At 45.5% G+C, this 20,938-nt stretch overlaps 1 protein-coding gene across 2 annotated transcripts in view; it reads left to right on the plus strand.

Annotated features, from left to right (window-relative positions):
• The first annotated feature begins 5,362 nt into the window (after positions 1-5,362).
• Positions 5,363-20,938, plus strand: part of LAMP3 (lysosomal associated membrane protein 3) — a 43,100-nt gene continuing 27,524 nt past the window's right edge. Inside the window, exons 1-2 of one of the 2 annotated variants that reach the window (XM_038417586.2) lie at positions 5,363-5,620; positions 19,282-20,123. In XM_038417586.2, the coding sequence (XP_038273514.1) occupies positions 5,575-5,620; positions 19,282-20,123 (888 nt within the window). In that variant the 5' untranslated portion in view covers positions 5,363-5,574. The remainder of the gene's footprint in view (positions 5,621-19,281; positions 20,124-20,938) is intronic. The other variant, XM_038417585.2, reaches the window with a different exon arrangement.

Here is a 20,938-nt window from a genome sequence, read left to right on the forward strand (position 1 = left end):
TGATGATGCATTGGAGAGGTTTTAGTTGGGGGCTGAAGGTGATGGCTAGTGGCATTCTGTTATATGACTTAGAACAACACTTCCTCAGCTCTCGTCCCCTAATGCCCCTACTCTACTTGCGCTACATTGATGACATCTTCATCATCAGGACCCATGGAAAAGAAGCCCTTGAGGAATTCCACCATGATTTCAACAATTTCCATCCCACCATCAACCTCAGCCTGGACCAGTCCACACAAGAGATCCACTTCCTGGACACTACGGTGCTAATAAGCAATGGTCACATAAACACCACCCTATACCGGAAACCTACTGACTGCTATTCCTACCTACATGCCTCCAGCTTTCACCCAGATCACACCACACGATCCATTGTCTACAGCCAAGCTCTACGATACAACCGCATTTGCTCCAACCCCTCAGACAGAGACAAACACCTACAAGATCTCTATCATGCATTCCTACAACTACAATACCCACCTGCTGAAGTGAAGAAACAGACTGACAGAGCCAGAAGAGTACCCAGAAGTCACCTACTACAGGACAGGCCCAACAAAGAAAATAACAGAATGCCACTAGCCATCACCTTCAGCCCCCAACTAAAACCTCCCCCTCCTGGTGGTAATAGCTTATATTAAGTGATCACTCTCCTTACATTATGTATGATAACACCCATTGTTTCATGTTCTCTGTGTATATAAATCATCTCCCCACTGTATATTCCACTGAATGCATCCGATGAAGTGAGCTGTAGCTCACGAAAGCTTATGTTCAAATAAATTTGTTAGTCTCTAAGGTGCCACAAGTACTCCTTTTCTTCTTACAGTAGTTATCGCTGAACTACTTGGGGGCTTATGGCTGCAAATGGTCTGGAAGTCCCTGAACGATTCGACTTTCTTGATTACACTGAAGTGAAGGAACATCCATCCGGTGAGCAATCTGCCTTTACTGAGAAATGCTAGCCTCACTCCCAAACTTTCTCTGAATTGCCCCGGCCGCCTTGCTTAGTTAACCCTTCTAATTAGAGAGAGGGAAAGCAATGTCTCTTCTGCACTGGAGAAGATTGAAAAGATTGAATACTGCAGTGACTGAAAGGAAAGAAGACACTGATTATCCAAGAGATTTGCTTGTCAGCCATCTCCCACTCATTCACCCCCCTCATCACAAAACAAGGGATTCTCAGGGCAGAAAAGAACCTAGAAGTTAAAGAGGTCCAGCCATAGTATCGAGCAGTGGAGAGGCATGGAACCTCTGCACTCACCTTTCTGGTGAATCCCACCTTGGGGAGGATGGTTGGATAGGTCTTCCCTTTCTAGGTACCCTAGGCAGAGCTGTGACTAGCTGTCACAGTTGAGAGATGGCGACCCCTCTGGTCTGTCTGAGTGCACTTTCTCAGGCCTCATAGTTTTGCTCTCCTGTGGTGGAATCAAACAATTCTCTCACTTTTTTAGACTGGGCCCAGGATTGCCATATCATGTTTATCTTCCTTGCTTACCCAGCCAGTCTGACTGGGTTAGGTACCCGCGGTTCATCCCTTTGGGGAGTTGCTGGCCAGTGGAGCATAAAATGATCAGACGGCCATCTCAAATCAAGACTAAGGTATTGTTTAATCTTCACAGTAGGAACAAAATAAAACATAAGAGCAAAAGGATTTTAAAACAACACACGTCTGTCTTACCAAGAGTCTAACCATCCTCCTGATGGGGACCCCAGTAGGTCTAACTTCCCCCACAACCCACACAACCGGCTGTGGGTTCTTAGTCTCAAAAACCTATGTCTCTGGCCTTAAGGGAGTTTGTGTCTCTTTACACCTTCCTGAATCTTTTGATTTCTGCTCTTCAGAGGTACTGACTCCTTCCTGAGAAAGCCTGTCTGGCAATCCTAGCAGGGGGTCATACAAGAGCAGCAAAGCGATCGGCTCTGGCATCCTCCCTCCAGTGTTTGCTGTGCAGCGTATATCTGGATTCCCTTCCCCCTTCCTGGTGCACTCCTTGGCAATCCTACTATTGAGTTCACACAAAGTATACATTCAGCAAAACCCAGACCAACATATACAAGTCATAAATTATCACAGGCAACACCATATCCCTCACACTCTCTATTTTCAGGCTATTTTTCTCTTCTATTTCTCCCTCTGTTCCACCATTTTCCTCCTTGTCCTTTTCCTTACCGATGTGAGGGTTAGGGGGCCTGTTTTGTGGCTTCCCCTCCCTATTCCCCATTTCGCAGAAGGCTTTGCACTGCTCTGGGTAAGAAGGATGAGTGCAGTGATAGTTGTGTATGGAGCACTTTTACCCTTGTTCTCCAAAAACTGTCCTGGCTCCGTATATACACATGGGCGTGATTCACAGTGTTAATAGACTGATAAAACCTGTACAGTTTGTCTACCTCTGAGACTCTCTTTCACCCTGTGCTCCAACCTGATGCTTGAGCGCAGCTGAGAAGCCTCGGCCATCAGACCATACACATGAATGTTGCAGGTGTGAAGACAGACTTTCCAGTGAAGGTCCCTCTGGTCTAGGATTTGCCTCCATTTTGGTCCCACAGAGCCTCAGAGTCAAGGTATAGCTCATCTCTCTCCTCAAAGGATTGTCTGAGGGTGCAGCGTGGAGGTGAGGGAGGCAGTTGTAAAAAACGAACTGAACTGTATTTTGTGGTGAGTTTTCCTGGGTTGATATTTGTCAGCAAGTGACGTGACGCTATGTTGTTTGAAACTTTTGATCATGTGCCCAGAGACTACATGGTGGGTTGTTTTTATAAATCTGAATGCAAATAAATAAGAAAAAATCAGGTGTATGAGAGAGAGAGAGAGAGAGAGAGAGAGAGAGAGAGTGAGAGCACACTAAAGCAGCCTTAAAAATCAAACCAGCCAAGAAATAAATGTTAACCTCTTTCATTGAGTGTGTTCTCTGTAATACAGCCCATAGTCCAGTAGAGTGTGGCAGCTCTCTTGTTAACAATACAGTAGGAGTTGGAAAAATAGCTTAGTTTTAAAGCCCTTCCTGGCAAAGATTTATATGGGGAGCACAGGTATTATTCCAGAGTCCCTGAACAGAACTGGGGGTGGGGTTCGTGTTGCTAGACGGCAGTAGCAGTTTATAAGTACATTGATGGTGAAATTAGCACATCATCTTATGCAAATGTTGATGGTTAAATTCTCCTATTGTATATTCTCCTCTGAGTTATGCTGGTGTAAATCAGAAGTAATCACGGAGTTACACCAGCGTAACTCAGAGGTGAACCAGGCCCTGAATGCTGCAGCTACTAATGTGGCAGAAGCATTTCTTTGTGCAATGTCATTTATAATGCGCACTTCATTAAAATGGGTGCCATTAATGATATTGGTTTCAGTGTAGCAGCCGTGTTAGTCTGTATTCGCAAAAAGAAAAGGAGTACTTGTGGCACCTTAGAGACTAACAAATTTATCTGAGCATAAGCTTTCGTGAGCTACAGCTCACTTCATCGGATGCATTCGGTGGAAAATACAGTGGGGAGATTTATATACACAGAGAACATGAAACAATGGGTGTTATCATACACACTGTAAGGAGAGTGATCACTTAAGATCAGCCATCACCAGCGGGGGTGGGGGGAGGAGGAAAACCTTTCATGGTGACAAGCAAGGTGGGCCATTTCCAGCAGTTAACAAGAATATCTGAGGAACAGTGGGGGGTGGAGTGGGGTGGGGGGGAGAAATAACATGGGGAAATAGTTTTACTTTGTATAATGACTCATCCACTCCCAGTCTCTATTCAAGCCTAAATTAATTGTATCCAGTTTGCAAATTAATTCCAATTCAGCAGTCTCTTGCTGGAGTCTGTTTTTGAAGTTTTTTGGTTGAAGGATAGCCACTCTCAGGTCTGTAATCGAGTGACCGGAGAGATTGAAGTGTTCTCCGACTGGTTTTTGAATGTTATAATTCTTGATGTCTGATTTGTGTCCATTTATTCTTTTACGTAGAGACTGTCCAGTTTGACCAATGTACATGGCAAAGAGGCATTGCTGGCACATGAGGTTGTGTTGTCACCTGCTTAGAGCAAAGGACTAGAAGCCAAAAGGATGCCTGGATTCTAGTCCCATCTAAGCCATTGATTGGCTGATTGTCAACAAGTCCCTTTGTGCCTGGAAATTCTCTTGCAGCTTCTGCTTTCACATTCTGTTCCAACCATTTCTAGGATCGGGGGGCCCTTTAGGACATAAATAGCCTCAGGTGACAGGCTGCACACGTGTATGGGGATGAATCAATTTTTGCTTTTCTGTGTTTTCACAGTCCTGACATTTTGCTCTATGCAATGGCACCTCTTCTGAGAAGGGGAAAGATCCATCCCCAGGTCTGGCAGAGACTTGGGAAACATACCGGCACTGTTTTGGAATCGAGACTACTGCTGTAACTTCCAGTCCTGTTCTTTCTGGTTCACGGTATTTGCAAAGGGTTAGCTCCTGAGGGACCTCTATCTTCTCTGGGGCGCTAGTGGGAGGGTTTGGGGCTCAAGAGACCAGGTGGTCTTCTAGAAAGCATTCTCCCCACAATGAGCAGATCCAGGCATATGCCTTGGGGATTGCTGGGAGAGCACAATATATAGTACCCCTTATCCCGCTGATGAAAGGTGCAGCATGCACCACGCCAAGCATATGACATGTGTTGAGTAACGTGGAAATAAATCCAGACACACACTAGTACGGGGTGCTCTTATCTGCAGAACTCCAGCAGTCTGCTCCTCATTCTAGCAGCTTGCATACTAGGCTATCTTCTAGTCACAGAATGGTTGTCAGAATAAAGTATTAGTACATCTCGACTTGTCATTACCATGTGTTGAGGGACCTGGCCGTGCTCTTGACCCTGCTGGCCATGTTCAGCGCAGGTGGTCACACCTCACTGAGATCATGGAGCATGATTGGGTATGCTAGTCAGCATTGCCCGTAGTGCTCAAGAACTGCTAGCCAGCCCGTAGGCTTTGCCCGCCCCTCTGCTCATTCTAGCTGGGCTCTGTCTGGGTGGAGGTGGATGGACCTGGCTTCTTGCACCTGCCCCACTCAGTGCACTGTAAGTGTGCAAACCTCTACCTCTCCCAGCACTAAATTTAAATAAAGAATTTACCTCCCCCTTCCCAATTTTTTTTTTAACCACACACTGGGGCAAAGTAACTTTCTCTCTCTGTTCCCCATTTAATGCTCAGGATTTTCAATCATTAAAACTGCAGCCTTCAAAGACAGCATCAAATAGCCATACTTAGAAGCTGGAAACCTAGGGACAACATTAAGCCACTTTGAGTAAGCTCTTGCTACCCACTTGATGGGCTGCAGGGCGGGAACGAAACTCCTTGCTTAAAACACCAGTCCTTCCTGTTTTCACTTTCCAGCCATCATCAACCTTTTCCTCTGTGGTGGCTTAACACTGAGAAGACACTGGCTCCCCCCTGCTCCACCCCCTCTCTCTGTTCATGTGACTTAGGGGTGCCTGCACAGTTTGAAACTGATCTTCCTTTGGGCAGGCATTTGTTCCTTTCAGCTCTACAAAGAGGAAGAGCAGCACCTTACCCCACAACTGCAGCTAGCCTCAATCCTGCCTCCACCATGGGTAGGCGTGCTCTGGAGGTGGTATTGCTAAACGTTGTCTGTGGTGAGTTATAGCCTTCCTAGTGCTTTATAACACCAAATGCGACCTCTGGTCATTGCAAGTTTGTGTTTCTTTGCATTAAAAACATTACTTTTAATAACAGATTAACACATGGAGAACAAATTTGCTCCTATAAATAATGATGCAATTAATATGTTCCCATTGCTCAGAAATGTGCTAGTAAATATGGCTATAGCTTAAGCTTTGGTGCAGCCACTGTTCTGAGTTTTTGCTTTAGATATTTTTCCTTGCATTCTGTGTTGAAAGTAACCCTGAGCTTATGTTAGCTAAGGTAAATGCATTAATAAGAAGCAGGTGATTTCAGTTAAAGAGATCCCCAAACAAATCTACAGAGCTCATGGAAAATATTAGAGTTAAAAGAGTTAGATAAAAACCATGCTAGGCACCTAAAACGGCTAATGCACAGTTAATGGAGAGACATTAATCTATATGGTACAGGACAGGAGCAAGGGGAAAACAGTTACATGGGATTAATCTAAATAAAAGTTAAAGGGCTAGCTCCTGAGCTAGTGTAAATCAGCATCACTTCACTGAAATCAGTGGAGCTACATTGATTTACACCAGTTGAGGATCTGGCCCAAAATATTAAGACATCTTTTAATACCCGCATTAACTAAGAAATATCAGTTGAGGAAATAGATTAAACTATCTGGCCTTTGAATAATGGCTTGGTGGCTCTGCCGTGTCGTTCTGCACTGATTATTTGCACCTAATGTTCAGGAAGCTTATAAGAATACAGTCAAAAATCTTTCCCAGAGCAGCATTAACCATAGCAATACACTCAGCAGGGAAAACATCAGATCAATTGTGTGAACAGCAACTTCAGTAATCAACCTGGGCAAATTCTGCTTTCTAGTGCCCTGGGGTATATCTGGAATAGTTCCTCTGGAGTCCACAGGAGTTGCTCTGAAGTTATGTGCTGTAACGGAGAGCGGAACGAGACGGGGGGGAAATGAAATGAACTGATAATGTTGTGCTGCCTTTAAGCAGAGGGAAGCTGCTTCCGAGGATCTTTTTCTATTTCAGATTCTCCCTTTTAGAAATTCTGTATGAGTTTTTGAAAAGTCTGCAGAATAAAATTTCTCTGTGTGTGGCTTGGGGAAGGGAAGCCTGGAGTCAAGGGCTGGGGGCCTGATCCAGTGTTTGGGGGCCTGAAAAGCTCCCACTGGATCTGATCCTTTGTAAAACAACTAAATTAGGTGGATTCCCACTTCCTGAAGTCCTTGATCCAAAGCCAGCTGGAACCAATAGGAATAGTTCCATTGACTGCAATAAATGCTGGATCAGGCCTTATGTTTGTCCCTATTACCAAGTCCATCACTTAAAAGCAGCCATGTATTGGGTACAGCATAAAAAGGGAAAACCCTGAGTGGCACTGAGCAGTTAGTTTCGCTGAGTGTAAAGCTGGGCAAAGGGATTTGGATGAGAGAAAAATATATTGGCCAGTTTCTTTATTGCCTCACCCTATAGCTATTATTATTATTAATCAGGTTTACTATGGTAGTGCCTAAGGGTCAAGCAAGATCAGGGCCTCATTGTGCTAGGCACTGTACAAACAGAGTAGCAAAGAGTCCCTGCTCCAAAGATCTCACAATTTAAATAGACCAGCCAGACTCAGGGTGAGGGAAGCAAACGTCATGTTAGTCCCACACTTTTGGCAGGGAGGCTGGTGGGAGGAGTTTACTTAGGAGGAGGTATCTTAAACAGAAAGATAAGGGAAAGGAAGGGGGGATCAGGGGGAACGGGTGGGAAAGAAGAGAGTAAAAGGGGCTCAGATTGCTTTAAAAACATGGGATATTGTCTTAAAGGAAAAAAGATTGAGATTTTCAAGGGGCTTCAGATACACACTCTCCATTGACATTCATGAAAATTGGGTGTCTAAATTCCTTTGGAGGCAGTGACAATCGCAGCCTGAATCAGTGGCTGTCTTCTCTTCCATCAATTGCATGAAAATGGAGATTTCAAACCCGGATTAGTAAAAAAGAACTTTGAAAACTGCCCTGTTCCTTTGATGTCAGAGCACTTGAGCTCTATTAAAGCGGAAAGGACTGCAGGGTAAAAAAAAAATGCAGTTCTCAGGGCCTGCAACACTCACGAACTGAATCCTACATCAGCCAATGTGGAAAGAGAGGCTTTAAAAAAGTTAAAAGTTCTCAAAAAATGAATTGCTGGGGTGCTGAAGCAGCAGCAAGTTTATATACAGCTTTGAGTCATTCTGACACAAAAATGAGATGGGGACTGTGACAGACGGACAATATCCGGAATAAGTCTTATAGAACTAATATAAACTGCTGTATATTGAATTAAGTTACACCTGATTGAATTAGGGTTATTACCTTTGGGGTACATCAGATTAAAAATGCAGCTGTGTCTGTGTTATGGCATTACATGTAACTCCTAGTAGAAGGGGGATGGTAATGTACTTCCTCCATTATCAGCCCATTGAAGTCACACACACCTCGGTAGTTCAAACTGGATTCTCCAGAGACCAACAGACCAAGAAAGGAGTTTTAGATGTAAATAGGCTGATTTTATACAAGCTCAGGGCCTTCTTCCTGATCCAGCCAATGGACAGGACCCCTGGTTCATGGAGGGCCCCAATCCTTCCAGAAGGGTTGGAAAGACTGGGCCTACTGAGGCCCATAAGACGGGGTGTGCTTGTTCTGAGCTGGAGCTGTGATGAACCTGTAACCACAAGGAAACCCCTAGCATGCGGGGGTTGAAGAACTGCTCCTGTCAGTGTCCACTATAGGGTGAACTCTGGTGAGTTTATTAGCATACGTATGGGTTCTTTTATTGTTTTGAATGTGTTTTCTCTGTAGTGCTTTGTACTTTAAGAATTAAGTAGGCTTGCTGAGAAAGACCTGTGTGGTAACTTATAACTGTAGCAATGACACCTGTTAACTGTCTCTGAAGAGAAAGCAAGTGGGCCTGCCTGGGCAGCCTGGCTGTGCTGGGAACAACATTGTGAAGGCAGGGAACTACGGTGCCGGAAGATAGCCTGGTCAGAAAGGAAGGGACTCCACCCAAGAAAGGCAATGGGGAAGCTGGAAGCCTAAGAGTGGGTGACCTTGCTGGATCACTGAGGGGAAATACAGGTGCAGATGCCCTGAAGTATTATGGAGCAATAGAAAGAGACATAGGCCTGATTCATCATTGCATAATGGCTTCTTGTGCCAGAATAGCTGTTACAGGGATTCTATAACAGGTGTAAGTCCCCCTGGTTAATAGCAAAATCTCTATCAGTCAGCTTTGCCCTGGAGAAGGGGTATAACAAAACCATTTCAGAGGCAGACTGGGGCTCAGAGAAGGGATGGGTGGGCACCCCTATGCTTGGCCCTTTCTACTTCTGCAATGCACATCCAGTGGATGCCACCTTCCAAGGTCACTGGATCAGTTTTATTGGGCACTGGAACAGGCCAAGAGAATGCTGTGAAACCCACATCTGGAGAGCAATCCCAACAAGCAATGGGACATGTTCTCGGGGATGAAGCTCGCTCATTCAAACGTCTTTTCAGAAGATGGAGCGAGCCACCTGAATGTGCAAGAGTAGCAACACTCTGACTGAGAGACACAAAAAAACCTGCCCCACTGTGGACTGGTTATGGACATTAGGGTGGTGGAGAGATTTCGGGGTTTGCTAGTGACCAGGACTGGCCATGTGGAGACCCATCAAATAATGGCTTCATTTTTGCTTTTCTAACCTACCAACCTCACTAGAGGAGCTGGCTGAAATTTTTCAAAGGAAATATTTTTAATAAAAAATGACATTTTGATGGAAAACATATTCTGAAAGATTTCCTTTTTTGTGAAAAATTTCCTGCCTCTTAATTTTTTCCTCTGAATTTTAGATTGAAAACATTATCAAAATGTCAGGTTTCAGAGTAGCAGCCGTGTTAGTCTGTATTCGCAAAAAGAAAAGGAGTACTTGTGGCACCTTAGAGACTAACAAATTTATTAGAGCATAAGCTTTCGTGAGCTACAGCTCACTTCATCGGATGCATTTGGTGGAAAAAAACTTTTTTCAGTGTTTTTTTCCACCAAATGCATCTGATGAAGTGAGCTGTAGCTCACGAAAGCTTATGCTCTAATAAATTTGTTAGTCTCTAAGGTGCCACAAGTACTCCTTTTCTTTTTATTATCAAAATGGGTATTGAAATTGTTTTGTGTACCAAAAGCTGAGCAGTACTGAACTCTTGTTGTGTCTTCTCTATCTACATTAATTTAAATTTAAGGCTGTTTCACAACCTTAAAGAAAACAAGTTAACTTACAGCTTCCTCTTTTCTATTTTTGTTGGGCTAATGCATCAAACTGCAACTACGGGTAGTGTGACAAAGCTCTGACCTTGTCTCAGTGGGTCGCACACTTCCAAGCAGATTTACACTAGCCTGAGAGGCTCACTGTGACCCTCCACATAGCCCTTCTCTCTCTAGAGGCAAGAGTCACAGCCAACTGAGCCATTTTTATCATAAGACAGCCAGGGAGGTGGCAAGAAGCAACCCTCTCTCGCACAGTCTCTGTTGTCTCACAGTCTCCGTGATTAATCGGGGGGGAGGGTGGGGACCCCAGAGACCCGCCCTTTACTCTGGGCTCCAGCCCAGGAACCCTAGTAGTAGCAGCTATTGGTAGCTGACTTTTTGAAACAGGACAAGTACAATTCCCTGGGCCACTTCCCCACAGCAGCCCCCACTTCCTCAACTTCTACTTCACCCTTACCTCAGGGCCTCCTTCGTTGTGCCTGATAGGGTTTGTCCTGCCCAGTTTCTCCAGCAGCACAGCTTCCTCCTACAGCTCTTGACATGCGCCCCTAACTGACTAACTGGGAGGCTTTTAAATAGTTCCAGCCAGTCCTTGATTGGCATCAGGTGTCCCAATCAATGTAGCTGTCTTCACTGCTTTCTAGAACGATATTAATTGGCCCCAGGTGTCTTGATTAACCTGGAGCAACTGCCATTTGGTTACCATGGTAACAGGGATTTGTTTAGCTTGGGGCTCACAAACCTGTTTCTCACTATTTTCCTACAGTCATCTGGCCTTGTCCATCACATATCCCTCCCTCTGCTCAACACCATAGAGTTGGGCAACATGGGGCACCAGGCAGTGTACTTGTGACAGGCCAGCAGCTTTGCTGTGGTGGCTTCCAGGCCTGTGCCATATGCGGAACTGGAATGGTTGTAGGGATAACCTGGTGATCCTTTCATTCTTTTCTTTATTCTGCTGCATCCACTTGAGGGGTGCATGGTCCATCACAAGAGTAAATCGCTGGCCTACGAGGTAATAATGCAGTGTGTCCATGGCCCATTTGACAGCAAGGCATTCTCTTTCGACTACTGAGTATTTCTGTTCTCTTGGGAGAAGCTTTCTGCTTAGGTAGAGGATCAGGTGTTCCTCTTCTCCCACCATTTGTGACGGAACAGCCCCCAACCCCACCTCAGAAGCATCTGTTTGTAAAATAAATTCCTTGTTAAAGTCTGGGGCTATGAGTACGGGGTCATTACAGAGGCTGTTTGAAGGTCTGTGAACGCCCCCTCTGCAGTGTCAATCCACTTCACCATTTCTTGACTTCAGGCCTTTACCAGGTCCATTTGGGGACTTGCCCTAGAGGCAAAGTGGGGAATAAAACGTAGGTAATACCCTACTATGGCTAGGAACACGCAGACCTGCTTCTTCCGGGTCAGCCAGGGCCAGTTCTGAATCGCCTCTAGCTTATTCATTTGGGGCTTCACTATGCCCCTTCCTACAATATACCCCAGGTACCTAGCCTCTGCTAGCCCTATGGCGCATTTAGCAGGATTAGCAGTGAGGCCAGCCTGCCTTAAGGTGCGCAGTACTGCCTCAACTTTCTCCAAGAGTGTTACCCAGTCTGGTGTATGGATGATGACATCATCTAGGTATGCGGCTGCGTAACAAATATGGGGGCACAGCAGCTTATCCATGAGGCACTGGAATGTGGCCGGGGCCCCATGTAGCCCGAAAGGGAGGACGGTGTACTGGAATAGCCCCTCCGGGGTGAAGAATGCTGTCTTCTCTTTAGCTTCTTTGGTCAGGGGAATCTGCCAATACCCTTTTGTCAAATCCAGGGTAGTCAGGAATCGGGCACTACCCAGTTGGTCAACCAGTTTTTTGATGCGTGGTCTGGGGTATGCATCGAATTGGGATATTTCATTCAGTCGGCGAAAGTCAATACAGAATCTTGTGGTACCGTCAGGTTTGGGCACTAGTACAATTGGACTGGACCACTGACTGTGAGATTTTTCAATGACCCCTAATTCTAACATCTTCTTCACTTTGGCCTTGATATTTTCTCTTTTGGCAGCTGGGATTCAGTAGGGTCTCAATGTTCCTTTGGTTCCGGGGATCGTGTGGATATGGTGATAGGTCTCGGTCATCCACTCTGGTTTCGCAGAGAACATGTTTCGGTTGTGGTTGATCATGTCGGTTGCCTGGACCTTTTGGTTAGGCGTCAAGTTGGGTGATATCCTCACTTGCTCGTGTAGGTTATCCACTTGCAGAAGGGCCTCCTGGGTGACTAAGCATGCCACTCGGTCATGCCAAGGTTTTAGAAGACTGATGTGGTAAATTTGTTCCGGTTTCCGGCGGCCTGGCTTCCATACCTTATAGTTCACTTCCCCCATGGTTTCAACCACTTCATAGGGTCCCTGCCACTGGGCCAAAAGTTTACTCTCTGCTGTGGGTACCAGTACCACCACCTGGTCGGAACTGTCGAACCTTTGCTTGGTGATTGTAATGGGTTTGTTGGGCCTCCTGTGCTTCCTCCAAATATTCCCGTACAATGGGCGTAACTTGGGCTATATGATCTCTCATCTGCAGTACATGCTCGACTATGTTCCTTCTTGGATTTGGCTCCTCTCCCAAGCTTCTCTGGCTATATCCAATATGCCCTGGGGTGGCGCCCGTATAGTAGTTCGAATGGAGAGAAGCCTGTGGAGGCTTGCAGGACCTCCCAGATGGCGAACATGAGGTAAGGCAGTAGCGTATCCCAATCTTTCCCATCCCGGCTTACCACTTTCGTGATCATGACCTTGAGGGTCCTATTGAACCTTTCCAGAAGGCCATCTGTTTGCGGGTAGTATACAGAAGTCTGTAGGGCTTGTACGTGAAGCAATGAACAGAGATCTTTCAGCAGCTTGGACACGAAAGATGTCCCTTGATCAGTCAAGATCTCCTTGGGTAGTCCAACCCAGACAAAGATCTGTACTAGCTCTTTAGCTATTGTCTTGGAAGCCGCGTTGCACAGGGGATGGCTTCCGGGTACCAGGTTGCATAGTCCAGGACAACAAGTACATGTTGATGGCCCTGAGCGGTCTTCTCTAGGGGCCCTACCAGATCCATGACTATTCGTTCAAAAGGTACCTCTATTATTATAAAAGGTATCAAAGGGGCCCTCACGTGTGGGTGAGGGCTATGTAGCTGACGCTCCTGATAGGAGGTGCAGTACCGCTGGACATCTTCGTGTACTCCTGCCCAGAAGACCCTCTGCAGGATATTTGCCTGGGTTTTCTCTATCCCTAGGTGTCCTCCAAAAAGGTGACTGTAGGAGAGGCTCAATATAGCTTTTTGATGCTTTTGTGGCACCATAAGTTGCTGTGTCTCTTGCTCCTGCATTTGCACAACCCGGTACAGGAGATCTTTCTTCAATATAAAGTAAGGTCCTGGTCCCTGGACCTTCCAATCCACAGGTATCCCGTCTATCTTGGCCACCTCTCTCCTGGTGTTATCATATCTGGTGTCCTCCGCCTGGTCCAACCCAAAAGTCTCTCTTCCGGGTCTAACCTGCCCGAGGTCCCAGGGGCTGGCTCCTGCTTCTTCCTGCAGCTCGCCGGTGTCACAGCTGGGGTCAGCCTCCGGCTCATCTTCTGCGGTGGAAGTTTCGCTTTCTGCTGCCCGTGTCCATCTGCCTACTAGAGCGTTCTTCTGGCCCTGGGTCAGGATCCGGGTTCCCAAATCCTTCGCGGCCTTCTTCTCGTTTTTGTTCTTCCAGGTCTTTCTGGGAACTGGGAACAGATCCTGACAAATCTCAGAAAACACTGGAGGTTGACATTCCCCCAGCGACGAGTTGCTGCCCTCAGGTTCCCCTCCTCCCTCCAGCCTCTCTGGGGGAAATAAATTATCAAACCCAGGATAGTCCCTCCCAATGATTACAGAATTTGGGAGTTTAGGAACTACACCCACTGTGGGGTTCCCCTGAACCTTCATCTCCACCAGGATGGTGGGGTAATGGCTCATGGCCTCATGTATGCCCGTCACTGCTATGCGTTTGGCCTGTAGCATGCCTTGGGCTCTAACCACTTCTGCGCGAGGTGTATGAGATCGAATAGCTGGGACATCAGAGGTTTGTTCTCCTGGTATTTCCACTCATGGAACCTCTGGGCCCGTACTGCTGCTGTCATCCTGATCATTCTAGGATCTCTGTCTTCAGCCGGGGATAATCAGCAGCGTCCTTAGCAGGCAGATCAAAGTAGGCCTTCTGGGTCTCTCCGCACAAAAAAGGGGCAAGAATGCTGGCCCACTGATCCTAGAGCCACGCCTCAGGCTGAGCAATCCTTTTGAATGAGAGGAGATATGCCTCTATGTCATTTTCTGTCGTCATCTTTGGCAAACAACCAGTGGCCCTCAGGGTTCGTGTCCCATCGGACTCCTGGGCCTGGGTGGTGAGGATCTTCAGCTGGTCCACTACCTCTCGCAGGAGGGCGAGATCTTGGGTCACCTGGCTCACTAATAATTGATTGGTTTCCTGCATAGCCGCATAGACTCCTGTTGAACCATTGCCTGAACCCTCCTGCTGGGCTGCCCTGGCTTGAACCAGAGCTCTCACCACCTCCTCCATTGTGGTAAAAACAAAAAAACCCCAAAACCGCAGTGCACTTTTTTTTTTAACCTCTTTCTTCCATCACGCTGTGAACAATCGATCCCACCCCGATGCCAGTTGTGACAAAGCTCTGACCTTATCTCAGTGGGTCCCGCACTTCCAGGTGGATTACGCTAGCCTCAGAGGCTCACTATGACTCTCCACGTAGCCCTTCTCTCTCTAGAGGCAAGGGTCACAGCCTACTGAGCCATTTTCATCATAAGACAGCCGGGGATATGGAAAGAAGCAACCCTCCCTCACACAGTCTCCGTTATCTCACAGTCTCTGTGATTAATCGGGGAGAGTGGGGGACGGAGCCCGGGCCTGCCCTCTATCCTGGGTTCCAGCCCAGGGACCATAATAGTAGCAGCTATTGGTAGCTGACTTTTTGAAACAGGTACAATTCCCTGGGCCACTTCCCCACAGCAGCCCCCACTTCCACTTCACCCTTACCTCAGGGCCTCCTTCATTGTGCCTGATAGGGTTTGTCCTGCCCAGTTTCTCCAGCAGCACAGCTTCCTCCTACAGCTCCTGACACATGCCTCTAGCTGACTAACTGGGAGGCTTTTAACTAGTTCCAGCCAGCCCTTGATTGACTTCAGGTGTCCCAATCAACCTAGCTGTCTCTGCTGCTTTTAGAAGGATCTTAATTGGCCCCAGGTATCTTGATTAACCTGGAGCAACTGCCATTTGGTTACCATGGTAACAGGGATTTGTTTAGCCTGGGGCTAACATACCTGTTTCTCACTACTTTCCTGTAGTCATACTGCCTTGCCCCATCACAGCAGATAGAATGAAGCAACTGCATTTGCTCTCTATGGGCTATGGTCAATATGACCATAAGCAAGGGGATAATACAACTGCTGTGAGAGCAATAAATTAAAGTCTGGGAGAGTCTGAACTGGGAACATAAGTTCAAATATGACTATAAAAGCATGTTGTCATAATTAGATCTCTACTGATAACAAATATTTATTATCTGAGATGTCAATCATGCTAACTAGATGTGGCCCTTCTATTGCATTGAATTGTATTTTCAGGTTATAGTAATAGCTAGAACTAAAGTGAAATATAGTCCTTTCAACACTGAAATGAAAACAGGTCAAGATTAGAGGCAAGGCTGTTCTAGAGCATATAATTCACAACCCTCACCCCTCTGCACAATTATTTTTTGGGGGGTAGCAGTGGGGTCAGAATCAGACCCATATATCTGGATCCACTCCAATGGTTTTGGTTCGAGACTGGATCCAAAACCAAAAAGGTCTTATTTTCTGGATCCAGTTTGGAAATATCCTATGATGGTGGACATTTTGCAAGATCAGATGTTCTGCCATTTTGGGTAAACAAACAAACAAACAAACAAACAAACAAACAAACAAACAAACAAACAAACATAAGAACAGTTTATGAGATTCCAGTACCAATTAATTTGAACCTTCCTCTAGGCCTGATTTAACCTAGAATCTGAATCTCAAATCCCATCTTCTGTATAATTTGGGTGCAGATTTTTATATAGCCCCCTCCAGATGGACTAAGTTAAAATAAACTTCTCAGCTAACTTAGTGAAGATCTTCACTCATAGACCACATGCTTTGACTGGAACATGAATCATTTTGGACCTAAGGTATCTGCTCTCCCAGTAATGGGGAAGCGATTTCTGTTTTGCAATTTCAGCTAAACAAGAAGGGAAAACACTTCACCTACTTCCTGGATTTGTTGCACTTCAAGGAATATATAATTGAGCAGGACACTTATGACTTCTCTTAACTTGGCTTTGTTTTTACAGTGCCTGTCCCCTTCCCCCACCCCTACACACACACACAGAGTTATACTCACAACCCTTTCATACTTCAGAATGTATTTTTTAAATTGCTTGTGTAGATTTAGGAGCTGAAGAGCTTTTTTTGTGTGCATGGAGTGGGTGCACAAGTGGTGAGATTGTAGCAAACTCATAGGTGCTGCAAGAGGCACAATATAAACTTTCTGTAAATGTTGCAAAGTCTGAAATCTCATCCCATGAGAAAAACTGTTGTTCCTTTGAATCTTTTTAGATATTTACCAAAAAGCAACAAAACATTAGACTTTGAACCTTGTTTCTCTTGAAGGAGAGCTACTTTAGAGGCCTGATCCTTCCTTGGGACTATCCTCTTGGGACATCCCAGTGCACCACTTCCCTTTTTGAGCGTAGGCTGCCCAGTATAGACACATTGTTTGCACTCATTCCTCGGGACTTTGTCTCTCACAGACATTTCACCTGTTGCACTGGAGTTGTGCTGGACCTGCCCAGACCCAGTCTGTTAAGCAGTTAAAAAAAAAGTGGGGAAGAGGCAGATGGCAAGGGGTTGGGAATAGAGAGGCAGTCTGCCAGGACCAAAGCTTCTATAGTCTGTCTGCTGGACCCCAACACTGGCAGCTACATGGCTGACCATGAAGGTGTCCTGTCTGATCCTGCCATCCTCCTCCTAAAATGAGCCCTGATAGAGGTGGAGTGCTACGTTGATGAAATTAACCTTTTCTGTTGTCCTTGGCCAGCATGCCCATCCCAGGATAATAAAATCCCTCTTCCCATATGCACACTGCAGGCTGCCTATGATACTGGTGGGACAATGGTGAGCATGAGGTAATAGCTTTCATTGCACCAACTTCCGTTGGTGAGAGAGAAATGCTTTCGAGCCTCAGAGAGCTCTTCTTCAGGTCTGGGAAACTAAGGCCATGTCTACACTACCACTTATGTCGGCAAAACGTATGTCTCCCTGGGGTGTGACTATTCCACCCCCCTGAGTGACATAAATTATGCCAGCATAAGTGGTAGTGTCATAGCACTATGTTGGCGGGAGCGCTCCTCCCACTGACATAGCTACTGTTGCTCATGGAGGTGGTTTTATTATGTCAAGAGGAGAGCTCTTTCCTGTCAGCGTAGAGTGGCTACACGAGTGATCTTACAGCTGCTGTAAACTGTATATAGTATACAGTATACAGTATACAGGAGATATAGTATAGACATGGCCTAATTCAAAGTGTCACTGCTAAATACAAGGTTTAGCATAAGTAGTTATGCTACTTACAGTACTGCTAACTATAGATTGATTAGCATAAGTAGTTAACACATATTTCAACGGACCATTCAAGGTGACGTGGCCCATTAACACCCCTCCAGTCATAGGGAGGAAAGTAAGGATGGGGGCAGGAGAAATCAGGTTGTGGGGGTTGTTAGTGGGTTACAGATTGTTGTAATAAGCCATAAATCCAGTGTCTCTATTCAGTCCACGATTTTCAGTGTCTAGCAGAGTAATGAATTTACACTCCCAGGCTCGTCATTTGAAAGTGTCGTGCAGGTTTCCTTTGAGGGTGGGGACTGATAGATCAGCTATAGAGTGATTACTCTGTGAAAAGTGTTCACCCACAGGTGAGATGGTGTTTTTGTCTTTTATCATTTTCCTGCATGAGTTCATTTGAGGATGTAGTGGTTGTCTGATTTCACCCATGAAGTTGTTATTGGGACATTTAGTGCACTGGATAAGGTACACCACATGTTGTGATAGGCATGTATAAGATCCATGGATCTTGAAAGGTGTGCTGTGGGCGGGTGTTGATCATTGTAGCAGTGGAGATATGTCTGCAGGTTTTGCATCTGTTGTTCTGGCGTCTGTTGCATCTGGGTCTGGTGCTACTTTGTGTTGGTGGGTCCTTGTCTGTGGGGAGCTTGCTTCTGAGGATGAGCCTGGAGAGGCTGAAGGGTTGTTTGACGGCCAGAAAAGGAGGTTCAGGAAAGACTTTTTTCAGGATGGGTCCCCATCGACTATGGGTTGCAGTTGTTTGATGATACCCCATATGGATTCTAGTGTGTGGTGGTAGGTGACAACTACGGGGCTGTACAGTCAAAGGGGAAGTTATTTCTGTGTTAAAGCAGGACAAGAGGTACCTGCCTGGGGCACCAGCCTCAGAGGCCTCCCCATCCACCTTCCAGACAGAGGCACCTTGCAGAGGGAGGACCCTGGAAGTCCTGCACCCTCAGGATCCTTCCCCCACAGCAGCCAGCAATAGCAACAACCAAGCGCACCAACTAAATCTGGGCTTTCCGTCCCCACTGCCTTCCCAGTGGGTCCAAAGGGACCAGCTGGTGCAATGGAGCAAATGCCCTTCCTTCATCCTCTCCACACTCATAGGATACACAAATACGCAGCTTTAGAAATGTTATGAGATGATTACTATGAAAATCTGTATCTTCTACAGATTGTTATGAGATGAATGCTATGAAAATCCATACCTTCTACAGATTCCTTCCCTCTTCCTTGATAAAAAGACCGGACCTACCTGAAAAATACCTTTATTCTTTTCTTGTTTCCCCTCGCATTACTTATTCAGCTAAACCCATCGCCTCCCTAATAGAAAAAGGCTGCAACGAGGATCAAAATCCCAGATCTTTAGCACCCAGCAAACCCGTGGTGCTGAGAATTTGTCCTGTTACTATTTTAATGGTGTTTATTTGCTCTCCATTGCGTCACGCTTCAGAATGAAATGTCCCAATGTGCCAAGCTGCATAACTCTCCAGTTAGCAACAATATAACAAATTAGGGTATTGTTATAAAAGGATTCTTTAACAGGAGTTGTTCTACAGAACGGCGGCTCTGTTTTTTGCATTATAAATGGGGTGACAGAAGGAATCAAAATATATCAGACTCCTTATTACAAAACCAGAGGGATACTGTAGATATCAACAGGTTATAAGCAATGAAGGTTTACTAGTCTAATGACCTGTTTACTCCTTTGCAGCATTTTTATCCTGCCATGCTGATGTGGGGAATTATGAGATGGAGCTCAAATCAACCCCACAATCTACTTTGTTCCTACAGAGAACTACTTCTGCTCAGTCAGTTTCCCCATATCAGATAACTTCTTCCAGCCATGCAGTCACCACACTTTTCTCCAGCAGGACAAGTAATATTATAACTACCCCATTAAGCCAAAGAACATCTGTACTCACTGCCACCCAAACAACAAACCATCATCAGGTAACAACAGCATCGGCCCCTAACATGACAACGCAAGCAAGAGAAAACAGCACCCAGCTGACCAGCAAGATGACCGATCCAATATTAACAACTACAGTAGCAAGTAAGAAAACAACCGCAAAGGCCCCGACCAATGAAACTACAACCCATGTAAGAGTAACAACTAAAGGACAAACATCTAACAAGACAACCATCCAGAGAACTGAGAAAACCACACTGCCAACCAACCAAACAACCCATTCAAGGGTAGCAACTACAGCTGCAGCTAAGAAGACAACTGGAAAGCCCACATCACCAACCAATCAAACTACAACCCTTGCAGTAACAACTACAGCAACAACCAAGAAGACAGCTGCAAAGACCACCACACAGCCAACTAAACAAACAACTCATACAGCAGCAAAAACTACAGCCAGAACCAACATGACAACCATTCATCCAGGGAATCAAACAACCAGACCCACTACGACAGCCACCGTGGGGCCCACCCTTGCACCTGATACATCATCACCCACTACTGGAACCTACAATGTTTCCAATGGAAGTGTGAACTGCATTAAAGCATCAATGGGATTGGAGCTGATTGTTCAAAATTCTAAGACGGTGAGATGCAATATTCATTAGCATTAAAGAGATACATGATCAGAGGCTTGTATCAATCTTTCTTCATTAGTTTGAGTTTATTCTGCCTCCTTCAGAGCAATTCCCATCAATTATCACATGCCGCAAAATTAGACATCAATGTAAGATGTGTACCTGTTTCCCAGAATTGTAAGTGAGCTACAATATGAGTTGTTTTAAAAAGATGCTTAAACTGGAGAGTCATCAGAGAGATGAGAAATTATCAATTAGTGTTTCAAAGATGGAAGTCTTTGATTTGGGCTCTTTGATATTGTAGAATCATAGGAATTACCAGGAGGATCAGACCAATGGTCCAGGCAGTGACCAGTGCCATATGCTTCAGAAGAAGATGCAAGAAACCCCATACTAGTTGGTTACAGAATAACCTGCCCATATGGAAAAGGTTCTCCTAATTTCCATTAGGTAGAGGTTTGGATTATACCACGAAGCATTGGAATTTATATCCTTTCCAAAGCAAATGGTTTCTTGTTTTGTGTTTTTAATCCTTACTATTGTAAACCTGGATGTTTTCATTTTGATTCTATATGTTGTTTAAATGTGATGACTGCTAAGTGCAACTGAAAGTATATGTTACTCACTATGGTCCACAGCTAAGCATAGCGCCTCACACCACTAAAGGACCTTGTTTCTAACCTGCAGACCTATTCTGCTCTAGGGTATCTCTTTACCAGATGGTGATTCATTGTTTTATTATGTGAAAAAAATCCATAGAGGGTTAGATTGAAGTGTTCTCAGCCTTAAAGGGACCCAAATCAGATTAGAGTTCAGTCTGCAGA

The sequence above is a fragment of the Dermochelys coriacea genome, chromosome 9 (genome assembly GCF_009764565.3).
Source record: "Dermochelys coriacea isolate rDerCor1 chromosome 9, rDerCor1.pri.v4, whole genome shotgun sequence".
Classification (NCBI taxonomy): Eukaryota; Metazoa; Chordata; order Testudines; family Dermochelyidae; genus Dermochelys; species Dermochelys coriacea.